At 44.0% G+C, this 26,096-nt stretch overlaps 1 protein-coding gene across 4 annotated transcripts in view; it reads right to left on the bottom strand.

Annotated features, from left to right (window-relative positions):
- The window catches only part of LOC144234341 (myomegalin), a 189,231-nt gene that overhangs the window by 123,058 nt on the left and 40,077 nt on the right, over positions 1-26,096 (bottom strand). For all 4 annotated transcript variants that reach the window (XM_077767682.1, XM_077767740.1, XM_077767733.1 and 1 more), the window contains exon 4: positions 20,303-20,413. In XM_077767682.1, the coding sequence (XP_077623808.1) occupies positions 20,303-20,413 (111 nt within the window). The remainder of the gene's footprint in view (positions 1-20,302; positions 20,414-26,096) is intronic.

The raw sequence follows: 26,096 nt of genomic DNA, 5'->3' as shown, positions 1-26,096 counted from the left end.
ATGCAGATGATAATTTATCAAATGAAGAGGTGTTCAAAATAAAAATGTCACCCACTCAAACAATTCTCACTGTCAAGAACTTCCTCTTCTTATACTTTCTTTTCTCGATTTGTTTGCTTTCTACTTCTGTCAACCCTTCCCTTGAAGAGACTGCCTGTTCTGGGAAGTTCACCTGGAATGCCAGCTTCTGGACATCTCAGGTGGAGGAAGCAGCAAAGGACGGAAAGGTGGTTCCCTTTCCACCTTTTCTGTACAGACGGGCTTCACTTGCAACTTCTGGGGGGGTTTGAGTTTGAGATCCATCCAACCCACAAAGTGCTTACAATTTAGAAGGAGATAAGAAAGTTACAAGAGGAAAGATAATTGCCCTCCAGAGATTAAGTAACAGGTGCCAAATAATGCATCCGAACTGAAATTGTCGAGAGAGCATAGAGAGTGAAAGATGATTTCAGGCAGTTGTGATGATGAAAGGCCCACCTGAGCAGAGGGATTCTGAGTTGGACTCTGAAAGCTGAGTAGGGTTTGTATAAGCAGAGAAAAAGGATACAGGTAATGCAGATGTGAATAAGGATTTGTCCACGGTGGTGAGCACACATGAGGGGGGTGGCTGATGCCAGGAACATGTTTGAAAATGCAGAGTGTGAGAATAAAGCTTGCTTCTACTTCATTAAGAAAACAGAAACAAACAGAACAAAACTCCAACAGTCTCCTGTCACCACATTGATCCACCCACCAGCATCTGAACTCACATACCCTGTCTTTCCACTTGTGACCACAGATCAATTGTCCATCCTCCTGTCTAAAGCCAAACCTCCCACCTAGCATCAGGTCTTACTATCTCTGCTGCTCAAAAATAACATCCAGAAAGTCTCCCCTCTCTCCTCCACCAATATTTCACTTTCTACTGGAAAATTCTGTTGGTATATAAATATATTTTCCATCTATCTTTTCAAAAATCTTCTATGGACCCCACACTGTTACTAGGTACTATCCTGTTTCTTTGCTCTTTTTTGCAACAAAACTCCTCAACATACTCACTGACTCCAATTCTCTCCTGCTTTTTGTTAAACTAATGCAATCAGGCCTTTGCCTCCACCAGTCCATCAGAAGGACTCTAATCAAGATCACTAAGGGCATTCGTGTTGTTAAAGCCAAAGGTCAATTCTTAGTTGTCATATTATTTGACTCTAATCAATATTTTTAAAAAAGGCTGATCTAGCCCTCTTCCATTTCTTACTTCCTTTATTTAGCTTCCACAACTCCAGAGTCTCTTGTTACAGAGTCCCACCTCACTGGTTGCATCTTCTCCTTCCCCCAAATTATTCATGTCAGAGTGACCCAGGGCTTAGTATATGGTCCTTTTCTCTTCCCCCATGGTAGCTCTCACTCCCTTGGTAATCTCACAGAGTCTCATGGCTTTAAATACCAACTATATGCTGATGCCTCCAAAATTTAGATCTCCAGCAAAACTAATTATCCAGAATATCCAGAACTCCAGGCTTATGTTTTTAAATTTTTAATGTTTATTTATTTTTGAAAGAGAGAGAGAGAGCGCGTGCAAGCACAAGCAAGGGAGGAAGAGGAGAGAGAGGGAGACACATAATTCAAAGCAGGCTTCAGGCCTTGAGCTGTCAGCACAGAGCCTGATGTGGGCTCGAACTCACGAACTGCAAGATCATGACCTGAGCTGAAGTTGGATGCTTAACCAGCTAAGCTACCCAGGCGCCCCAAGAACTCCAGACTTATATACTCAACTGCTTATTTGACATTGTCACTGGAAATGCTCAACAAATATCAGAAACACAAAATGTCCCCAATTCACTCCTGCTCTCCACCCCTAAACCTGCACTATATATAGCCTTCCATATCTCAATTAGGGCAACTCCATCCTCCTTCCATGTGCTTAGGCCAAAAGCCAGGGGGTCTTCCTTGATTCCTTTCCTTCTCTCACATTCCACAGCCCATCCATCAACAGTCTCATTGGTTCCCCTTCAAAGCTTATCCCCACCTCAACTGCTATTACCCCACCTCAACTGCTATTACTGCTCTGATCACCACCATCTCTTATGTCAATCACTGCAGTGGCTTCCTATCACCGTCCTGGCTTGTACCCTGGTCCTTCTACAGCCGATTCTCAGTACCACAGCCACAATCATCTTTTCAAAAGTCAGACAGGACTGTCATTGGTCAGATCATTCCCCTGCTTAAAACTCCTAAATAGCTTCCCTTGTCACTCAGAGTAAAAGCTGAGGTCTCTAAAATGATCTACAAGGGCTGTTCTGACCTATACCAGCTCCATTACCTCTGGGGCCTCATCTCCCAACATCCTTGCCCTTTCTCATATTGCTTTAGCTACAGTGGTTTTCCTGCCGTTTCTCTGCCAGGAATATTCTTCCCCTATTTATCTGTTTGGCTAACTTCCTCATTTACTTCAAGTCATTGCTTAAAAATCATTTTTGGTGGCAGGACACCTGGGTGGCTCAGTCGGTTAAGTGTCTTTGGCTTGGGTCCTGATCTTGCCTACTTCAGATCATCTGTCTACCTCTCTCTGCCCACTCCCCTGTGCTTCTCCCTCTCTCTCTCTCAAAAGTAAATAAATGCCCTCCTACACTGTTGGTGGGAATGCAAACTGGTGCAGCCACTCTGGAAAGCAGTGTGGAGGTTCCTCAAAAAATTCACAATAGAACTCCCCTATGACCCAGCAATAGCACTGCTAGGAATTTACCCAAGGGATACAGGAGTGCTGATGCATAGGGGCACATGTACTCCAATGTTCATAGCAGCACTCTCAACAATATCCAAATCACGGAAAGAGCCTAAATGTCCATCAAATGATGAATGGATCAAGAAGATGTGGTTCATCTATACCATGGAATACTACATGGCAATGAGAAAGAATGAAATCTGGCCATTTGTAGCAACATGGATGGACCTTGAGGGTGTTATGCTGAGTGAAATAAGTCAGGCAGAGAAGGACAGATACCATATGTCAAGGGTGTTACGCTAAGTGAAATAAGTCAGACAGAGAACGACATACCATATGTTTCACTCATATGTGGATCAGAAGAAACTTAACAGAGGACCATAGGGAAGGGGAAAGAGAAAAATAGTTAAGGAGAGGTAGGGAGGCAAACCATAAGAGACTCTTAAATACTGAGAACAAACTGAGGGTTGATGGGGGCATGGGGGAGAGGGGAAAATGGGTGATGGGCATGGAGGAGGGCACTTGGGATGAGCACTGGAAACCAACTGGCAATAAACTATATTAAATTTTAAAAGAGAAAAACAAATTAAGCATTAAAAAATCATTTTAGGGGCACGTGGGTGGCTCAGTTGGTTAAGTATCTGGCTTCGGCTCAGGTCATGATCTCACAGTTCATGAGTTTGAGCCCACATGGGGCTCTATGCTGACAGTTCAGAGCCTGGAGCCTGCTTCAGACTCTGTGTCTCCCTTGCTCTCTTTGTCCCTCCCCACTTGTTCTGTCTTTGTCTCTCAAAAATAAATAAAAATTTAAAAAAACCATTTTATATGGCAAAATAGTTTGGCAATACCTTATAAGTTGAAATACACACTTATTATGTGACCTAACAATTCCACTACTAGGTATTTACCCAGGAGAAATAAAACAATGACTTGGGCATGAATATTTATACAGCTTAATTAATAATAACAACCCATATGTTCATCAACAGGTGAATGGATTAAAAAATTGTATAATATTCACACAATGGAACACTACTCAGCAATAAAAAGGGATGAACTACTGACACAACAATATGGATAAACCTTAAAATCATTGTACGTGAAAGAAGCCCAGTACCAGAATCTACACTGTATTATTCCGTTTGTGTGAAATTCTAGAATAGCAAAACTAAACCAGAGACAGAAAGTAGATCACTGGCTTCCTGCAGCCAGAGATGTGACAGGATCAGCACCAATGGGACACACAGCAACTTCTTGGGGTGGTGGAAATGTCTTACATCTCAACTGTGTAGTGGCTGATGCATGCATATATACATTTGTTCAAATTCCCCAAACTATACATTTAATATAGTTGATTTAAACAAAGAGATAAAAGAAAACAGAAACAGTAAAGGAAGTGGCAGTGTAAACAGTCAAGTGCAAAGAGTAAGCCAGGAGCTCAGCGCAGAGACCACCATCCACTGCCTCCGCTCAGCGCTGAGGACTGTAAATGTTGTGAGAGTAAAACCCAGTGACAGATCTTCCTCTGTTGGCCACTAACATGTCTATCTACTTCCCCTTCCACTTCTTCTCTGCAAAACAAGTGGGAAGATTAGACAGACTCTAACAGGGTTCCCCACGATCCCTGCCTCCTGACGTTCATCCCTTTGTGTCATCCTTTCCCCTCGAGTACGGGCAGGATGCGTAACTTGCTTCCAACATGTAGACCATGGCAAAGGTCACAGAATGTCACTCCTGTGACTATGTTAAGTTTTAAGGCTCTGTTTGCTAGCAGACCTGCTCCAGAGACTCTGCTGACTTGAAGAAATACGTGGCCATGTAGGGAAAGTCCGCAAGGAACTTTGGTGGCTGCAAGGACCTGTGGGCAGCGTCCAGCCAACACCCAGCAAGAAGCCAGAGCCCTTGGTCCTCCCACCACAGGGAAATGAATTGTTCCAACAACCCGTGTGAGTTCAGAAGCTGATTATTCCCTTGTGAAGCCTTCAGATGAGAATTCGGCCTGGCCAATATCTTGATTGTAGCCTAGTGAAACCCTGAGCCCAGAATTCAGCTGAGTCCTGCCTGGACTGCTGACCCACCTAAATGGTGAAATAATAAATATGTATGTGTGTTTTTAAATTTTTCAGGGGCACCTGGGTGGCTCAGTCAGTTAAGCTTCTGACTTTGGCTCAGGTCATGATCTCTAGGCTTGTAAGTTCAAGCCATGCATCCTCTGTCCCCCCATCCCCGCTCCCCCTCTCTCAAAAATAAACATTAAAAAAATCAATGAAAAACAATTCACTTTCTAAAACTGGTCTCTGCTGAACACTCTTTACTACCGTGTCCTGCCCTCAGCTCTTACACTTTTTGACCCCTTTACCCTGTTCTACCTTTTTCTTTTTCTTCCCAAGGGGACTTATTGCTTTTCATATTGTACATATTTTATTTATGTATAATATTTACTGTTCATTGTCTCCTCGTGGTAGAATACAAATTCCATGAGGGTTAGAAATGCTAGTCTATCCTGTTCATTGATATACAGACATATTCCAACCACCTCCAACAGCATCTGGAACATAGTGTGTGTCCAATAGTTTTAAATGAACGAGGCTTAATGCTTAAGTTTCAACTACGATCCACCTATTCTAATTGTCAGCAGAGACAGTGAACAACTCACTACCTTCTGTCACAACCTGAGACATCTAACATCGACTGTTAGGTCACCTCTGAGTCTGTTCTTCCCCAAATTAAAAGTTCCAGTTCCACTGCCCTTTTCTCATAAGCCTCATTTTTTCGATGTTTGATGTTTACGTTGGAAGCTGTCCCCATTCCCTCTGAACTCCCTGAGCCCCATTCCAGACTGCACAAGTCTGGCGGGGTGCCGCACAGGGACAAGGACAGCTTTGCTCCTATTACATTCCACATGGCAATTTGCACCTGTTCACAAGTACAAATGAGGTCAATGGCACCTTGTACTGTAGATACATCAGTGAGACAATGCCACCTCTTCCTGCTTCCATCTTGGTGAAAGCCCCTATGGAAATATCATTTTACTACGGCTCCTGCTTTTCTCTTTGGTCAGTCCTGAATACAATGTTGAGTTATTCACTGAAAGGCATCATTTGCATTTGAAAGGGTGACTGACTTTAAATTCTGAAGAATGTGCCAAGGCCTTGCTTATTAACTGAAGAATCAGGCCTTGTAGCTGCTGGGATACCAGGTATACTCCCTGAGGCTATTAATGGCAAATCTGGTCCTGTGAAAAATGGGAAGAGGCACCACCTTCCTGAAGCTATAATATGGTTCAGATTAAAATATGTGTAAAATGCAGAGAATGGTGCCTGGAATGTAGTAAACACTAAAGAGACAGCCATTCTCTTCCCTTGGGCTTAAATTTATTTTCCATGTGTATGTGTGAGTTAAGGGAAAGGAGAGAGAGGATATGGGACAAAGAAGGACAGACAGGGCCTAAGAGTGGGGGAAACACTGATACCAGAAATGGGGCAAGACCTGAGTCTAGAAACTTCTCCCAGAGATAAGTAACCTAGAAATAGAGGAGGAGTCCTCAGGCTGTTTTTCTCATGGCCACTTTTTTCCTTGTATCTTACATCAAGACCTTTAGGCACAGGTGACCTACCCTGACCTACCTCTGAAGTAGGGGAGACAGAGAAAAGAGGGGAGGGAGAAAGTAGGAAGCTAGCAGCTGAGGGCCACATGAAGGTAGAGGAAGTCTGAGATGGAGCTTCAGTTCTAACTGACAGCACCACCCTCTAACCATAGCGATCCAGGCAACCCACGTTATAGGCCCCTTCCCCCATAACCAAGTTTCTCCAGCTGAAGGAACCCCACTGGTCTCACCCCGAGCTTTGTTTAGGCTGGCAGGGCCCAGTTACTACTATCCCATCTCTGCCTGGGTCCTCCGAGGCTGCAAAGGGTTTGGCAGCAAGCTGGGCTACTCCACAATCCCACAGCCTGGAAGGGATTGGAGAGAAACAACCAGACTTCGGATGGAAACCACTCCTCACCTCTTAGAGACTTGCTCCCCTGAGCTCTTGAGGTCCACCATCTTCATTTGGTTTCTGTATGGGAAGACCCTAGGATCCAGCTCTAGATGCAAGTTCCTGACTTTGGAGTGGAGTGATGGCAACACACACCTTGTCATCAACTGAGCTGGGGCAGGTGGGTGGGACAGGGTTTATATTTGTATTGAGCAGAGACTCAGCTTGACTAGAGAGAGCCTGGAGAGAGAGGGCTGCTGGAGTATCTGAGAGGGGCAGCATCACAGAGAAGCTCTGAAACCTATCAAGGAAAGGACCCTCGGGGCACCTGGGTGGCTCAGTCGGTTAAGCGGTTAGGCGTCAGACTTCAGCTTAGGTCATGATCTCATGGCTCATGGGTTTGAGCTCCGCATCAGGCTCTGCTGATTCCGTGTCTCTCTTTCCCACCCCCCCACTCTTGCTTTTGTGCTCTCTCTCTCAAAAATAAACATTAAAAAATTTTCTTTAAATAAAAAAGAAAAATAGAAAAGTACCCTTGAAGGAATTGCCTACTCTGGCTCTCAGCCAGTACCCAGACTCTCCTTTTGCAGCTCCAGGCCCTGGCTTTCATGCTGGCAGCCTCCTTCCACCCACCCAGGGGCTCAGAGGAGGGCTTCCCCCTTGAGCCTCCATGTGGACTTTCTAAGGCTCCGTGTGCATAGAAATGTGGCTTCCCGCACTTCGTGGCACCAGGGCCTTGCGTGAGGTTGGGAGATGAAAAGCTGGCATTACAAGGCAGCCAGTGTCTTTCATTTACTCCCAACCTCTTTGAGCCAAGTTTCCAAATAACAGGGATGGTAACTGCCCAGCGTAGCCCAAAGTCCGTTCTAAAGCTGCTTGGCAAAAAGCCACCTGACTATTACTAGCTCCCCGCAGAACGGTATGTACCAAGCTGGAGCACCGTCTCTGGTGTGTGGGTGGATTAGGTGCTATTTAACATGATAGGGCGGGCCCCTTTCCAGTTTGCACCAGCCCCCACTGTGGGCCTGCTCCATGTGTAACAGAGCCCCATTTCTCTGTAAAGCTGAACTTGCTTAGATGAGACAGCAAAGGCCAAGAGCGGGAAGCAAAGAAAAAAAAAAGCACATAATGGTGTATGGAAATAGAAATGAACCGCCTGGGGAAGGGGTATGTAGGCTGAAGAAATAAAAATTTTCTTTCGGCAGCACACAGAGAGTACAGAATCATTTCTCTGTGAACCATACTCGTGATGCAACAGGGAAGAAAGTCTACATGCTGACAAGCATATAACCCTTGAACTTTTGTTGAAAACCAAGGAAGTCACTGCAAATGCCTAGGCAGGTAGCAAGGTTTCCTGGATTCTAGTCTCAACTTGACCATTAATTTGCTCTGAGGCCTTAGGCAAGTGACTTTACTATTCTGGGCCTTGGGTTTCCTTTTTTCTTTCCTTTTTTTTTTTTTTAAAGTAGGCTTCATGCCCAGCACAGTACCCACCATGCGGCTTGAACTCACAACCCTGAGATCAAGACTTGAGGAGAGATGAAGAGTCAGACACGTAACCGACTTGTCACCTAGGCTCCCCTCTCAGTTCCCTCATCTTTAAAATAAATTAGGGAAGAGCTAAGTGAATGGTATATAGACACTCTCCATATTATTTTTGCAACTTCTCTATTAACGTATAATTGTTTTAACATAAAAAACTTTCCTAAAAAGTGAAGGGGTTACCATGAAATCCAGCAATTCCACTAGTGGGTATTTACCTAAAGAAAATGAAAACACTAATTTAAAAAGATATATGTCTCCTTTATTTATTGCAGTGCTGTTTACAATAGCTAAGATATAGAAGCAACCTAAGTATCCATCAATAGATGAATAGTTAAAAAGATGCAGTACACGTACACACACACACACACACACACACACACACAAATATTACTTAGCCATTAAAAAAAAAAAGAATGAAATCTTCCCATTTCCAACAACGTGGATGGATCTAAAGGATATAATGCTACGTGAAATAAATCAATAAGAGAAAGACAAATACCATATGACTTCACTTATATGTGGAACTTGAGAAACAAAACAAAGAAAGAAAAAAAGAGATAAAAAAAACCGGATTCTAAAATACAGAGGACAAATGTTGCCAGAGGAGAGGTAGGTGGGGGAATGGGTGAAACAAAAGTGTTAAGACACTTACTGTGATAAGCAATGAGAAATGTATAGAATTGTTGAGTCATTATATTATACACCTCAAAGGCATATAACGCTATGTTAATTATGCTTGAGCAAAAAAATACTGTTGGAATTACATCAAATTTACAAATAAATCTATCTGGGGAGATATAGTATCCCAAATTTTTTGATTACTCATACTACTTTTAGTTTCTAAGCATACAATAAATTTTTACTATTAAAAATTATTTTTTAAAAAAGGGGCATCTGGGTGGCTCAGTCTGTTAAATGTCTGACTTCGGCTCAGGTCATGATCTCTCGGTTTGTAGGTTTGAGCCCCACGACTAGCTGTGCTGACGGCTAGCTCAGAGCCTGGAGTCTGCTTCAGATTCTGTATCTCCCTCTCTCTCTGACTCTCCCCTGCTCATGCTGTCTCTCTCTCAGAAATAAATTAAAAATAAATAAATAAATACATAGAATAAATAAAATTTATAAATTTATAAATTTATTTATAAAATAAATAAATAAAATTCTCTCTTTTTGAGACAGAGAGAATAAGTAGGGAGGTACAAAGAGAGAGGAAGACAGAATCCCAAGCAGGCTCAGTGCTGTCAGCACAGAGCCCAATGTGGGGCTCCAACTTGTGAACCTCGAGATCACAACCTGAGCTGAAATCAAGAGACAGATGCCCACCCAGGGGCCCCATAAGAATTATTCTTATTGGCAAAATGTTTTGTCATTGTTTATGCTTTTTTAAAAAAATATAATTTACTGTCAAATTGGTTTCCATACAACACCAAGTGGTCATCCCAACAAGTGCCCTCCTCAATGCCCATTACCCACTCATTGTGTACACTTATAATCCTTCAATATTTCTGTAATTTCCTACTTACAGTGTCTCATTCATGGTAGCAACTGAAAAACTGCCCTGCGAGGAGAGCAAGGAGGGGGAATAAAGAAAGAAAATAAAAAAAAGAAAAACTTCTCTCTTGCATGCTACATGCTAATAAACATTCTCTATTACACCGTATTTTAGCTATTTGTTAAATTCATTTCTACTGAAAAAATGGTTTAGTTTTTTTAATGTTTTATTTATTTCTGAGAGAGAGACAGTGAGGGGCAGAGAGAGAGGGAGACACAGAATCCGAAACAGGCTCCAGGCTCTGAGCTGTCAGCACAGAGCCCAATGTGGGGCTTGAACCCACGAACCGTGAGATCATAACCTGAGCTGAAGTAGGATGCTTAACCGACTGAGCTACCCAGGCGCCCCTAAAATGATTTAATTTTTATAAAGTGTAAATGGATTTTTTAATTCTCTAACAAATAAAGTAATAATTATGCAAAAGAAAGTAAAGGAGTTCCAGGAATGATCTCCAAGATCTTCTCTAGCTCTACACTGTGATCTGTGTTCTTTTTTATTTCCATTCATATGAAAACAAGTCTCTTTCCAGCTATCGAAATAGATTTCAAAGCAGAATTGTGCCCACTCCTCCTACCACAGACAAGATGTTGATTAGCCCCAGTGCAAACCTATTTATTTTTTTGCTTTTTCCAAAAACACACTAAAAACACTCCATCCATATCCACTTTGTTCATGCAAACAAGCTAATTCATCAAGTAGGGGAAAGCTGTTTCCGGCAGTCCATGCTTACAGAATCTCAGTTTTCCCCTAGCAACTGGGCTAATTATAACTCCAGCTACCTGGTAACAGCGCTGGATTTTCCTGACATTGGCTGGCAGTTTTAAAGCCATCTCAGCTCTGCTGGTACTTCCTTTACCGAAAAGGCATCAAGGAGCCGAGAGACTGGGACAGAGGAAGCAACTACCTTCACCAGGTCAGAGCATCCAAAGGGGCTGCTCCGAACCACAGAACTTCAAAGCGGGGAGGGCTGTTAGTGACCATCCCAGGCCAGCCCACACATTTTAGACACAAGGAGCCAGAGGCCCAGAAAGTGACTTGTCTTAGCCAGGAACCTGGCAGTCTTCTTGATTTATTTCCCTTATTCTTCCCATCTCATCAATTCCCAAGTCCTATAGATATTTCACAGGTCAGTTCCCTCCCCTCTCTTCCTATTGCCACGGCCCTCATCATCTCTCTCATTTGGACTGTCCTCCTGACTTCCTGCCTTGTCTTCCCTCAGTCCATCCTCCCCACCCACTGGAAGGATCTAGCTTCTTCCCTACTACTTAAAGCCCATCAACGGCTCCTTATCTTCCTCAGGATAAAGTCTACACTTTAAAATGGCACAAAGAATTATGCCCCAGTGCTCTTCAGCCTCACTCTGTGTCTGGCACTTCAATTTAGCAACACAAAACCACTTACAATTCTCCGCACACCATGTGGCTTCTTGCCTTTGGCATCTGCTTCTGCCAATAGCCTTTTCTTTCCACCTGACCATCCGCTGACTAACTAATCATTACTTTCCTTTGAAGACAAAGCTCAGGGGTCATCTCCTCAAAGAATCCTTTGTAGATTTTTCCTTCCATCTATTCTGTTCATTTGAGTTAGTGATGCCTCATTTGAGTTTGCCTATATTTCGTATACATCTCTTTCACTGTTTTTTTATCACACTCTTATCTTTACTCATCTTTGAAACCTCAACAGCCAGCATAGCGCTCAGAATATAACAGGTACCCAATTAATGTTGATTAATAAGCAAATGGATAAATCCAAAGCTCTCTCTGATCTATCCCTTGCTTACCTTTCCAATCTCATCCTACTGCAGCTACAAGCCCTTGACACCATGTTCTGGCCCTATGGGATGACTTGACGTATGCCAAGCACACAATGCCTTTTCATGACTTTGTGCTCTCGTATATGCTGTTTCTTCTAAAATGCTTTCCCCATTCTTGTGGTGTCCTTTTAAGACTCAGTTCGAACTTAACACACTTGCAAAGCCTTTCCTGCGGATTTGGTCATTCTTCTTAGGACTTCAGAGCAATCTTATACGCCTCTACAGAAGCCTTTATTATACCACTGTTAACTTACTTGCTGTCTTTCTCTACCAGCATCTGGCACAGTAGCTGGTATACAGTAGATAGTAGATGCTGGAATGAGTGAATGCATGTGTGCAAACATGAGTAAATGAATGATGGCCAACATGATAATGCAGACAAGGGAAACATTTGAGACAGGAATTTAGAATGACTATTCTTTGAACTATATCATGCTGTTTCTATCAGTGCATGAACTGAGATGTACCTAACTAAAAGGAAGAGAAAATAGCTTTATAACAAATCTATACAGAAATATAAATTTTGCAGATATCATTAAGGAGATTATTATAAATGGAATAGAATTAAATTAGGCTCCAGAATTTAGTTTTAGATTTATTTCCTGGAGATTGGAAGAAAAGGCGTTAAATATTCAAAGAAAAAAATTTTCTTCTTCCCAAAAGGCAAGTATTATGACTTCTAATGAAAAGCTCTTAAAATGAGAAAAGTTGTGTTAAGGAAAAACACACAAGTTGTTTTGGTTCAAGGTTTCCACAACATTTAAGTTGTTTTGGTTCAAGGCTTCCACAACGTTTTAAACTAACTATAATGGCTATGGAAAAGGTTTTTTTTATTGTAGTAAAATATACATAATATAAAATATACTATTTTAACCATTTTTAAGCATATAGTTCAGTGGCATTAAATACATGCATATTGTTGTATAGTTATCCATTTCAAGAACTTTTTCCCAACTGACTGTACCCATTAAACAATATCTCCCCTTCTGCACCCATCCCCAGCCTCTGGCCACCACCATTCTACTCTTTGCCTCTATGAATGTGACTACCCTACGTACCTCATATAATGTAATAGTTGTTCTTTTGTGATTGGTTTATTTCACTTAGCATAATGTCCTCAAAGTTCACCCATGTTGTAGCCTATGTCAAATTTTCCTTCCTTTTTAGGGTCGAACAATATCCCATTGCACATGGGTACCACATTTTGTCCATCCATTCATCTGTCAATGGACATTCAGGCTGGGGAAGGGTTGGCTACTGTGAATGATGCTGCTACAAACATGGGTGTCCAAATATCTGTTTGAGTCCCTGCTTTCACTTCTTTCAGGTATATACTTAGAAGTGGAACTGCTGGGTCATAGCATAATTCTATGTTTAACTTTTTTAGGAAGCATCATGCCATTTTCCACAGCAGTTTCTTGAGCATGCACAATGTTTCCAGTTTTTCCACATTCTGGCCAACATATCTTACTTTCCATTTTTCTGGGTGTTTTTTTGCCTGTTAGTTGCCCTAATAGCTGTGAAGATGCTACATTTTTTAAACCAAGAACACAAATACTTGTTACAACTATTTAATGAATGGAGTCTCCCTACATTCTTCTTACTTCTACTCCCACAAAGAAGAGGAAATGGACAGACATGCCTTCACAGCCCTCAGAAAGCTGAGAATGAGGAGTCACACACCCAGTGTGCACAGACATAGGCCCACATGGGCTATGCTCACACCAGGCTTCCAGAGAACTATTTAAAAGTAGTTTGTGGCCGGGGCGCCTGGGTGGCTTAGTCGGTTAAGCGTCTGACTTTCGCTTAGGTCATGATCTCGCGGTTCGTGGGTTCGAGCCCCGCGTCGGGCTCTGTGCTGACTGCCAGCTCGGAGCCTGGAGACTGTTTCAGTCTGTGACTCCCTCTCTCTCTGACCCTCCCCTGCTCACGTTGTCTCTCTCTCTCTCTCCTAGAAATAAATAAAACATTAAAAAAAAAAATTAAAAAAAAAAAGTAGTTTGTGGCCAGAGTTCCCCTTACTTCTCTTCTCTTTACTTAGATTTCTCCCTTCCCTACTCTGTACATTTCTTAAAGTTCATGTAAATAAAACATGGGGGGCGGGGGATAAAAAACTCAGCAGCTAACTAAACAAGGTGCCCAACTATAAAAACTGTCAACTCTGTTAAATATAAGAAGAAAACCATTCACTTCAACAGCAACGGCAGCAATCACTCTGGGCAATAGCCTGAGAGAGCACCCATGCTCGAGTATATGTCTCCAGGTATGCAGGATAGTAATAATCCTTCACGCTTGTTTAACATCTCACACATTAAAACATGTCTGCATATGGGGAGAACGGCAGGGCATGGATTTATGCCTCCCTTTTAGGAAACAAAGGCTCAGAGAAGTTATGGACAAGGCCAAGGATATGTAGCTAGGAATGGATAAATACAGAATTCAGGTTTTCCGATTGGGTCCAAAAGTTGTGCCCTACATTTTGATACCCCCAAAGATAGTAGTTCTTCTGTAATAGTCTTCCACTGGTTCAAGTCAAAGTTCCTAAATTAGGGGCGCCTGGGTGGCTCAGTCAGTTAAGCGTCCGACTTTGGCTCAGGTCATGATCTCACAGTTTGTGGGTTCGAGCCCCACGTTGGGCTCTGTGCTGACAGCTAGCTCAGAGCCTGGAGCCTGTTTCGGATTCTGTGTCTCCCTCTCTCTCTGCTCCTCCCCTGCTCATTCTCTGTCTCTCAAAATAAATAAACATTAAGAAAAGAGTAAAAAAAGAAATTAAAAAAATGATTGGACTTATCCAATAATTGGACTTATCTGGATAATTTTGTCATCTCTCAATTTGTCACAATAATGGCAAATACTTCTTGAGGGCTTACTGTCTGATAGGCATTGTGCTGTTTTCAACTAATTGGCTCATTTAAGCCTCCCTCAGATTCTATAAGATAGGTGCTGTTACAACACCCACTTCATTCAGCTCAGAGAAATCATAGTTATTTTCCTAAATTAACGCAAGTAGCAAGTAGTAAATCAAGATTCTATCTCAGGTCTGTTAGGACGTAACTCTTAACTACTATGCCCATGATCACCGAATAGTAGAAATGATGACAATTTAGGAGACACGTGAAATCAGGAGGCTGTTTATCATGGGTTTTAAGATCTACTACAAAAGCGTGCTATGTATATACTTCAAAGTTTGCTCTGGAAAAATATCATCCAATCTCAAAGATGAGAGACCACAGCTCAAAGAAGTCAGGCAGTTGAAGGGCCAACACACCATGAAACACAACTCTTCCCACTCCTATCTAAAGGCCAAGACCACCTTAACCTTCTGGTATCAATTATGTCCTATCTAAACATGGACTCTACCTGGTCCAGGACAATGACATTCCCTTTTTCCTGCTGGCTTTGTTATTGGATCTGGCCCTGTCTGATTTTAAATTCCATTCTTAAAATGGAACCTTAAATCATTTTTAAAGCAACTCTGGGTAATAATAAATCCACACAAGTTTAACAAGTAAGTAGTCATCATGGTGCAAGACACAGGAGAAGGTGGTTTTGTGTGCTGTTTGGGGCCTGGGTGTTTACCACACAGCAGTGCATTTCATACATTCCAGGGCCGGGCATATTTCAGTCAGTTGATTCAAGCAAGTGGCTGCACACTCGGCTATCAGGAGACGATGCAGGATTGGATAATCAACAACGAGGAAGTCAGCCAAGTTGCCACCCAGAAATTATTTACCAGAGCAGCTGCAGTCCAGAGCCAGTGTCCCTAGGAGCGGGCCACCCAGTGTCCCTAGGAGCAGGCCATCCCAGTCTCTCTAGGAGCGGGCCACCCGATCTCCCTAGGAGTGGGCCATCCCAGTCTCCCTAGGAGCAGGCTATCTCAGTCTCCCTAGGAGCGGGCCTCCCAGTCTCTCTAGCAGCAGGCTATCTCAGTCTCCCTAGGAGAGGGCCACCCAGTCTCCCTAGGAGCGGGCCACACAGTCTCCCTAGCAGCGGGCCACCCAGTCTCCCTAGCAGCAGGCCATCCCAGTCTCCCTAGGAGTGGGCTATCTCAGTCTCCCTAGGAGCAGGCCTCCCAGTCTCCCTAGGAGCAGGCTATCTCAGTCTCCCTAGGAGCGGACCACCCAGTCTCCCTAGGAGCGGGCCACCCAGTGTCCCTATGAGTGGGCTATCTCAGTCTCCCTAGGAGCGGACCACCCAGTCTCCCTAGCAGCGGGCCACCCAGTCTCCCTAGGAGTGGGCTATCTCAGTCTCCCTAGGAGCGGACCACCCAGTCTCCCTAGCAGCGGGCCACCCAGTGTCCCTAGGAGTGGGCCATCCCAGTCTCCTAGGAGTGGGCCATACTCAGCTGTGGTTCATTGACAGCGTTTTCTCACTAACTTTGGTCCAGAAGCAGGAGCTGAATGTCCTGCAGTGGCTTCTCATATGCTCTATGTGTTTAAAATGGTCTTCCCACAAAGACTGAACCTACAATTTATATTTGCTACCGACAGGGGGAAGTGGTACCTAATCACAGAGGCATGTGCCCCAGTTTCTTTGTGTTGAGGGTAAGCAGTCTCATCCTGTGGTTTTCCTTTTTTTATTGCTTACAAAAATGGACATTTGGAGGACAGTTAAACATTCAATGGAAAAGCTTCCAGCCCCACAGAACCAATTTTTATGTATAATGTAACACTATTTTGTTAATCCATAGGTAGTAGGAGTTTTAAGATTATTTCTGGATTCTCTGAATAGCTCAAAAGACAGAAACTCTTAACTTCTTTTTTAATTTACTTGCTTTGAAGTGGATTCTTCTAGGTATTTACATAATTCTCTAACTCTTACACCTTTTTAAAAAATTTTTCTTAATATTTTTGAGAGAGAGGGTGAAAGAGCGAGCAGGGGAGGGGCAGAGAGAGAGGGAGACACAGAATCTGAAGCAGGCTCCAGGCTCTGAGCTGGAGCCCGACGCGGGGCTCAAACTCACGGACCATGAGATCATGACCTGAGCCAAAGTCAGACGCTTAACTGACTGGGCCACCCACGCACCCCTAACTCTTAAAACTTCCCATGTGAGTAAACATTCATGTTGCTGCTTTTACAATTAAGGATTATATCGATTTTAGTCCCTCCCTCAATCAACTACCTAAGGACTTGCTACTTGGGAAGAGAAAGATCGAACCCTCTCTCCAGCCCTTTTTAAAGTTTCCCATTATTTCTCTTGCCTGAAGCCATCATGGTGAAATGTTTGACTGTCTCTAATTTTTCACTCCTTAGTGAAAATCTGCTGTGACAAAAATATGTAAAATGATAAAATAATTACTTTTCCATAAGAGACTGACACTACATATGTCTCACAATATTGGTTTTATTTAAAAGAGTCCTGCATACAGCACCCAAGTTATTGTGGATTCTGACTCAGTTGGGTGTGATTTCATGTTTTTACTATATTTAAAGAAGTGTCTTTCCAACGCTAAAGAAAAATCAAGCTAAATTTGGTCAGAGAACAGGGCTCTAAATTCATACCTGAACTGCCTGATTTACCATGTGATGCACCACATGTCACCCCGGATGTCACTGTCACAGCTACGTCATTGCCCTAACCTTATCGACTCACAGTGTGACTGATAAGGATGAACGTAAGGCATATTCATGGATATAGCAGAAGGTGAGATTAAAAGAGCCAAATCTCTTTCTCATTTTAAAATCTCATAACTATTACTACTGGCATTACTATGGGTAATCTAATGCCTCCTCACATACTTATAAAGCTACAAAGTTTACAAAGTGCAGTGACAGAAGTCTTATTTCATCTTTAGGGCTGCTGCTTATTCATACTCTTTACAAATAATTTTCAGGGCCTATGGTACTGTGCAATATTCTTTTTTTTTAAATTTTTTAACATTTATTCATTTTTTGAGAGAGAGATAGAGTGTGAGTGGGGGAGGGGCAGAGAGCAAGAGGCACAGAATCCAAAGCAGGCTCAAGGCTCTGAGCTGTCAGCACAGAGCCTGACACAAGGCTAGAACCCATGAGTGGTGAGATCATGACCTGAGCCGAAGTCAGACGCTTAACCAACTGAGCCACCCAGGTGCCCCTGTGCAGTATTCTTAATGCCAATTCTACAGAGGCTAGGACAGACTCAGAAAGGTTAAGGAACTTGCTCAGGTCCCCTGATTGTCCAGGGTTCCAGCTGGAGTGGTTTTCTGATCCCTTGTCCTTCCATCAAAATGGAGCTGTCCAGGGGCACCTGAGTGGCTCTGTCGCTTAAGTGTCTGACTTGGCTTAGGTCATGGTCTCGAGGTTCATGGGTTTTAGCTCCACATTGGGCTCTGTGCCGACAGCTAAGAGCCTGGAGACTGTTTCAGATTCTGTGTCTCCTTCTCTCTTTGTCCCTTGCCCGCTCACACTCTGTCTCCGTCTCTCACTCAAAAATAAATATTAAAAAAAAATTTTTTAATGGAATTGCCCAAAGTGGCTTCTATCATTCACTACATATGGGATAAACTAATTTCAACTATGATATTAATGATTGATGATGGCTTTATGTGTTTTGCTTTCCAAATAAGAAGAGCATTTTAACTTAAACCTTTAGTGCTTAACAAGCAATCATAGCCAAATGGGAGGAGTAATATGACAAATGGATCAAACAAAGATTTGGTAAGAAAGGAAGGGAGGCGACACGGTAGCCTGAGATCTCTTAAATCCTATGATGTTAGTAAGTACCTGACTACTCTGTACGTAAGACTAGGAAAAGACAGGGCCTAATGGCAAAAAGGGTCATCACCTCTGCATGTGACAATATCTTCCCCACCCTGCCCCTCTAGAATCTTCTCCAGGGGAGTCATGGTGCCATCCCATGCCCCACCCAAATGTTCCCTGAAGACTGTCTCCTTAGCCAGTGCAGAGCAGAGGGTGAGACCAAATGACTCAAGCAGTCGGTTGATTCAAGCTAAAAAAAAGCCCTTTCCCTCAAATGATCTAAGAAACTGCTTCTTCCTTCGGCCTTGCTTTGGAGACAGTTAATGGAAAAATGCCTCTCCCTCTGCACAATGAACAAATTCATTCACTATTTCTATCCTGAGGCAAAGACATTCTCCCTGCCTCTCCATCTCTCTACACCCCTCTATCTCTCCGCATTACCAACCCTCACTTGGCAATATCCTCCTTGACCCTGACCCCTGGCCACTTCATGGAGGCAAGTGCCCTCAGCAGCCACATAGGAGATGAAAGGTGAGTCTGGGCCAATTTCAGGAAAATTCAGCTTAAAACATGGAAATCCAGGACCAAGAGAAAACAGAGCAAAATCCCTTAGAATGTAGCTGTGCACAGTAACTGAATTTACCAAATAACTGGGTTTCAAAGGTACCAGTTACTCCTCTGATCCAACATATCATCTGGCAGCCTGCAAAAGCTTCCCAACCTTCTTCCCAACAGGACCCGGCAGGCGCGCACAGACAATGATAATGTTTGTGCAGTCTTTTGGTGTAAACAGCTGGAGATCTAGAAGCTCTGAAAAAGTCAGAGGCAATGGTCTCCGGGTCACCCAGGCCACTGCAGAGACTGGCCAGACACGAAGAGGGCTGAGGAAACCAATACCGTAGTAACCAGTTAGGAAGCTTCATCCCAAAGCCTACCATCCTCTTACCATGGTGCTGCCTCATGTCAGCCCCCACTGAGGCACCCCCCTCTTCCCCACCCAAATCACTCACCCATCGACCAAGACAGGAAAGCGCACCCCCTCCCACCCTCAGGCCAGCTGCTAGGCTGTCAGCACCCTTTTCTTCATCTTTAGGTGGACTAGTCTTATGCCTGATGATGCCTAAGATTTGGTCTTTCAAGTTTATGTGCATAATCATCTTCAAACACAGGCATGAAATTCTCAGAGAACAGAACTGTGCTTAGCCCCTGCCCTTTGCTCTATCAGCTCACTCTCTGCCCTTCCCCCTCCTGGGACAGAGCTAGAAGGGGCCCTTCTCTAGCTGAACTTAGGGCCTGGAAACTACCTGCTGCAGTCACCCCTGGGCCTTTTAAAAATGCTAATTTCCAGGGGGTCCTGGATGGCTCAGTCCTAAGACCATGTGACTCTTGGTGTCCCAAGTCGGAGCCCCATGTTGGGTGTAGAGATTATAAAAAAAAAAGAACAAATAAACTTTTAAAAGTATGCAAGTTCCGGGGCGCCTGGGTGGCTTAGTCGGTTAAGCGTCCGACTTTCGCTTAGGTCATGATCTCGCGGTACGTGGGTTCGAGCCCCGCGTCGGGCTCTGTGCTGACTGCCAGCTCAGAGCCTGGAGCCTGTTTCAGAGTCTGTGACTCCCTCTCTCTCTGACCCTCCCCTGCTCACGCTCTCTCTCTCTCTCTCTCCCCTAGAAATAAATAAAAACATTAAAAAAAAAAAAGTATGCAAGTTCCTAAGCTCCTCTTGCCTTGCATTAGTAAACCAGAACCCTGGGGTGAGGCAGGGTTCATTTTAAGCCAGCTCCCAAGGGTGAGTGTGCCGAACACCTCACAGGCGTTTGAGAGCCTCTGATTCCGTCCAGCTCGCTTTCTTTACAGAAGGAAAGTACAAAACGGGCACAAATGAGGTGAAACGGGCTTGTCCAAGGTCACCTGAGCGCAGCCGGTCAGGTTCAGGTGACCAGCCTGGGGCGTGGGACCCGCCTCCCTCCCTAATTAGCAGAAAGAGCCCGGGCAGCAGTAGGTGGGCAGCCGCCCCCTGCACTCACCCCTGCACTCACCCGCTTGTAGACGTCCTCCCGGCTGGCCTCATACTTCTGTTGCATGCGCTCCTCCAGGAAGTAGATGCGCAGCTTGAGGCTGAAGTTCTCCTTCTTCAGGTCATTGAGGTGCTGGGACAGAGTGCGATATCCATTAGACATGGTGGGCAGCCCATGGGGAGCAGCCTACCCGATCGCCTGTCACCCTAGGAACATGGTGCGGCTGGGCCTGAGGCGAGCCGCTGGGACGCCGCAAGGCTATGGCGACATGACCCCGGTGGGTGGCTGGCGTAGTCTCTCTCTTTGGGGACCGGGGACGGGGCTCCCTGCTCTGGGTGGCCGAGCACAGCGCACTTTCCTTTTTTACCTCTGGGAGATATTTGCGGAATCCCTGACAGAGGAACACGCTGCGTGAACTCAGACACAAGTGGTGTAACCCGACTCCGCGCTGGGACTGGGCTGTCACCCTCCCCGAGCCTCCCAGGCCCAACGGCAGGCAGTTAGGCAGGCAGTTAACAGCTTCTCAGAGAAGAGAGAAAGCGGACCCCCAGGAGCTTCCAGGAAACGGGGAGTGGGACTACTTCAAGGTGCTGGTGGGCTTGCACAAAACAGAAGGACGTGAAGGTCTGTGTGTGTGTGAGAGCAGGCACTGAAGTTTCTGGTGGGTTTATTTGTACAATAAAACCCAAAGGAGGGCGTGTGGCTGGCTCGGGGCTGGTAGAGTGTGCCACCCTTGATCTCAGGGTGGGAGTTCAAGCTCCACGTTGGTTGGCAGTAGAGTTTACTAAAACAAACAAGCAAGCAAAACAAAACAAAACAAAGCTGTGTGGCCAGAAGCAAGCAATAGGTTCCCATCGGAAGAGCACGTGTACATAAAATGGGGACCACATGGCAAACATCCCCTTTCTGTCAGGTGCAAATCTTAAAGGGCTATTAACTGGAGGGTTCTCCAACTTCCTCTGATGATCCAGAATTCACCTCTAATCAGTTCCTTCCCAGTTTTTCTCCCTGGACTTCTCAAGCCCTGAGGCAGTTAAATAAATAGTCTTTACTACACCATGTGCTTCCCACCCCGAAGGAAAGAGTAAATCTCCCAGTTCCGTGGAATCTTTGCAGACTGTTGACCGGTTAGACCGCCTCACAAAGAGATGGGGTCAAGGGCTCCTTCTTCCAAGGGATAATGGAAAGAAAGGGTTGGGACTAGGGGTGGGGGTTGGGGAGGGGGGTAGGCGTCAGTCTGGAGCCCAGAGATTTCAGCCAGTCACTGGTTCTTAACTCAGGCACCTGCCAAGTGAAGCCAGGCACTCATCACCAGATCCTGCTCGTAAAGCAATTCAAGATGCTTGAATGACAGCTGCAACATTACCAGGAAGTATTATTTATATCACATCCACATGGGACATTGAAGGTGACCGGGAGACCATCCTACAGCACAGATATGAAACATAGGTTCTTGTGCCAGTAATACCAGGTTGAAAAAGAAATTAATATTAACGTCTAAAGGAAACTAAAACCTTGATACTTAAATCAAGTACTCATTTCTTCCCTAACCTACCTGCTCTTCATTCTCCTAATTCTTTCCTAATTCTTCATAATAATTTGAATCAACATCTGAGGATCCACTGGGTAGTATGACTGATACAAAGATGAAGCTAGCTCCAACTCTCAAAGAGCTGGGTGGCTATATAAATACAGGGGTGTGTTTTACCCTAGAATCTTCCAATCCTGTGTTATTCAAACGTTTCACATTTTATACTGCAATCCATCCAGTATACACACACGTATGCACACACATAACTGAACTAAAAGTTTCGCAAAGTAATGTTACCATCGTCATGTGTGATGTACTCTTGCGTTTTCTATTCTATTATTCTTCCTGGAGGTGGGGGGGACCCGTGGAATTGATTTCATGACCCATGGATACTTTTTGTCCTGAAGTTTGAGACACACTGCATCTCTGGGAAACCAGAAGAAAGAGTGATTAATTCTCACTGGAATGATGACAGATGCTTCTCTAAGAGCTGCACTTGTACTGTCCTTTCAAAGACTGAAAAAGTCTGAGTGAATAAAGTGTCCTCACTCGGGAGGGCATAATTAGAACTGAGCATTCACTCAAATAAATTTGGATTATAAGTAGACAACACATTTCTTACCACTGACTGTAGCTTAAGACAAAATATTCCTCATTTCTTAAAAAAGGTACACGTTTCAATTCATTTAGCTGTTTTCATTAAATCTGTGCTCTTAGAATAAAGGAGTGTCATTCAGGCTTAGAGACCGTGAGGAAGAGGAAAATCTAAATAAAAACTCAGAAGATCCTTTTCTGGTCTGAGCTCTGTTGCTAAATAGCTGTATGACCTTGGAAATTCACTTCCCCAGAGGCCTGAGTGTCCTCATTTATAAAATGAAGTGGTTGGAAAGTAGCTGATTTTTAAGGCCCTTTTCTGGTCTAAGCTCCTAGAGGAATAACCTCCTTATAATCTAGGTATTATCTACCTACTACTATTTTGCACAAGGGGAAACAGGCTGCCGGATTCTAGATGAGTGTTTAATCATGATTCCAATGAGTACTTAGATTCTTTTATCACATAAGATCATTTAATATAAGTTATAAGGAGCACCTGAGTAGCTCAGTCAGTTAAGCGTTCGACTTCAGCTCAGGTCAAGATCTCAATGGTCTGTGAGCTCGAGCCCCACGTTGGGCTCTTTTCTGACAGCTTGGAGCCTGAAGCCTGCATCAGATTTTGGGCGTGTGTGCGTGCATGTGTGTGTGTGTGTGCCCCCTCCTCCACTTGTGCTCTGTCTCTCTCTCAAAAATAAATAAACAATTTATGTGGAAACTAATTTGACAACAAACTATTTGTAAAAAAAAAATAAAATAAATAAAAAAAATAAAATTCACTCATCTCAAAATTAAAAAATAATAATAAATAAATAAACATTAAAAGTATTTTAAAAATAAATAAATAAAAGTTTTATGAAGGGGCGCCTGGGTGGCTCGGTTAGTTAAACGTCCAACTCTTGATCTCAGCTCAGGTCTTGAGCTCAGGGTCTTGAGTTCAAGCCCTACACTGGACTCCACACTGGGCATGGAGCCTACTGGAAAAAAAAAAAAAAAGGTTTTATGGAAAGTAAGGTTCCATATGAATGCAGGGTATTCTTACTCAACCTATTTCTTTCTCCACATTAATGCCTGTTTCCTCTTATGCCCAGTGATATCTTGCTTTTCTATCTCTCTGGCCCTTTTTCTGTTTTTTTTTTTGTTTTGTTTTGTTTTTTTTTTCCAGCTCCTTAAAGTAAGTGCTTAAACAATGGTTAGTTCTTCCGCCTTCTGATTGTGTTCTCTTCATACATTCTCCCTCAGAGATATTATCCACTTCTAGGGTTATGGCTGTGGTTTCCCCAACAACCCCCAAGCCTTCCCTGAGTCCTCTTCCCCAACACCTACCCCTACATATCCAGCTCTTGACTCAGCCTGAATGCTCCATTCTCACGGCAGACCTCACAGCATAGACTTTTGCAAAAGTCTGCCACGTCGGTCAGACATCGCTATAGCCATCTGTTCTCCACATTTTAGTCAAAGTAATGTTTTCAAAACTCAAATCCTGACATCTCCCTTACTTGAAGCCCTTCACAGGCATCTCATCACTCTTAGAATAAAAGAAAACGCCATCACTCCTCCTCGAGAAACCCTGACTCTTTTTTCAGGTCCTAATTCTGATCCTACCCAAACAAAAGCCTTCCCTGCTACCTTCCCCTGGAAAGATGTCTCCCTCTTTGAACTCCTAAGGCATGTATCAACATTTGCAAGTGTTCACATGGTGCCTCATGACATTGCTTATCTGTGGTCTTCAAGGGTTACTGACACCTTTTAGGGCTCTTGAACTTTTCGTGTGTTTATGTCTCTCCACCTAGTCTGTGAGCCACCCAAGGGAAGGGTGAACGATTCCCTCATCTTTATTCCTTCAGCTCCTCTGACAGCCAAGAAGAGCTGCCCAGGAACACTCAGCCCACTGTGCAGTCACAGCCCACTGACAATCACCCAGACCACACGAGGGTGTTTCAGGGCTGAAAAGGCATATTTACTCTGTCACTGCATAGTATTTAGGAAGCACTCTCTAAATACTCTAAATATTTGTTGAATTGATGAACAGATAAGTATTCCATATGTATTTTATTTTTTGCTGATATGATTTGTTAGATAGGTGCTAGTCTGCTGATATTATTCTCCCCCATTTTCCAATAATATAGAAAGGTTTGTTTTAATAGCTCCAAAGAAACACTTACTAGAATGGTTACTGTAGAAAAAGCTTATATGCCCACCCAGACCTTTTTCCTGAACTCCAATCTGCATCTAACGTCCTAGTAGAAATGTCCACTCGAATAGAGATCTGTCGTACTTGTGGCATCTGAACCTGAACTCCTGACCTTTCCTAGCACACACGTTCCCTCCCCAGTGGACCCCATTTCAGTTTGTAACAACTCACTACCTGCAGTTGTTTGGGCCAAAATCTTTTGAATCATTCTTGTCTCTTCTTTCTCATCTCTTCTGTCTGTAGATCTCATTATTTCTACTTTGTATCTGTATATAAAGTACTGCTGCACTGGTACCTCTACCACTCTGGCCCAAAATACTGTGACTGATCTCTCCCCTAAATTATTTAAATAGCCCCCAGAACTGGTCTCTCTGTCCCCACCCTTGCTCTCCTATTCTATTCTTAACACAGTAGCCACAGTGACCCTTGAAAATACATCAGATTACTCCTCTGCTGGAAACCCCACTGGTTTTCCAACAAGTTTAGAGTGAAATGCTAGCCTTCGTTAGGCCATGAGGCCCGAGGCACTGCGGAACCCAGAGCCTGGCTCCTTGCCCAGTCCTATTTCATCCTACTACTCTCTCCGTACATGCTTTGCTCCAGCCACACTCTCTTTGCTGTTTCTCAAAAACAGCAAGCACCTTCCCTCCTCAGGGCCTTGGGGCTTGTTGGTCCTTCTATATGGTGTGTTCTTTCTCTGTCTCTAGAGACCTGCTGACTATCTTCCTCACCTTCTTCAGGTCTTTGATCAAATAGCACTTCCTCAAGGAAGTGACCACCCTATTTATTTATTTTTTTTTAATTTTTTTTTTTTTAGACAGAGAGCACAATTGATTGAGAGGCAAAGAGAGAAAGAGAGAGAGAATGGGGGCTTACCCAATGTGGGGTTCAAGTTCACCCGATATGAGACTCGAACTCATGAACCATGAGATCATGACCTAAGCCAAAGTCAGTGGCTGAGCTTAACCCACTGAGCCACCCAGGTGCCCCTGGGTTAAACGTTCGACTGTGGCTCAGGTCATGATCTCACAGTGCATGAGTTCGAGGCCCACGTCAGGCTCTGTGCTGACAGCTCAGAGCCTGGAGCCTGCTTTGGATTGTGTCTCCCCCTCTCTCTGTCCCTCCCCTGCTCATGCTCTGTCTCTCTCTCTCAAAATAACATTTAAAAAATTTTTTTAAACAAACAGGGAATAATATATGACAAATTACTATCAAAGGACAACATGGACTGTACAAATAGTAAAAACCGTAGAAAATAGGAAAGAGCAGCTGTCAGAGAAGGTNTGGGGGGGGAAGGGGGAGGGGGAGAACAGAGGCCAAGCCAGACAGGTAGAAGGTACCACAGGTGCTGAGGGCCTCCTGGACTGAGCACACCGTCCTATGATGGGAGGGAGAGGGTGGGAAGCACAGAGCCGTTGTGGGAAGATCCTAAAAGGGAGGGTAGGGAGCCTGAGTGTGGTCCTCCAGGCAGTCAGATCCAGGCTCTCCATCTGCACAAG

This window comes from Crocuta crocuta, unplaced genomic scaffold (genome assembly GCF_008692635.1).
Source record: "Crocuta crocuta isolate KB4526 unplaced genomic scaffold, BGI_CrCroc_1.0 scaffold180, whole genome shotgun sequence".
Classification (NCBI taxonomy): domain Eukaryota; kingdom Metazoa; phylum Chordata; class Mammalia; order Carnivora; family Hyaenidae; genus Crocuta; species Crocuta crocuta.
This window is presented reverse-complemented; position numbering and strand designations above follow the sequence as displayed.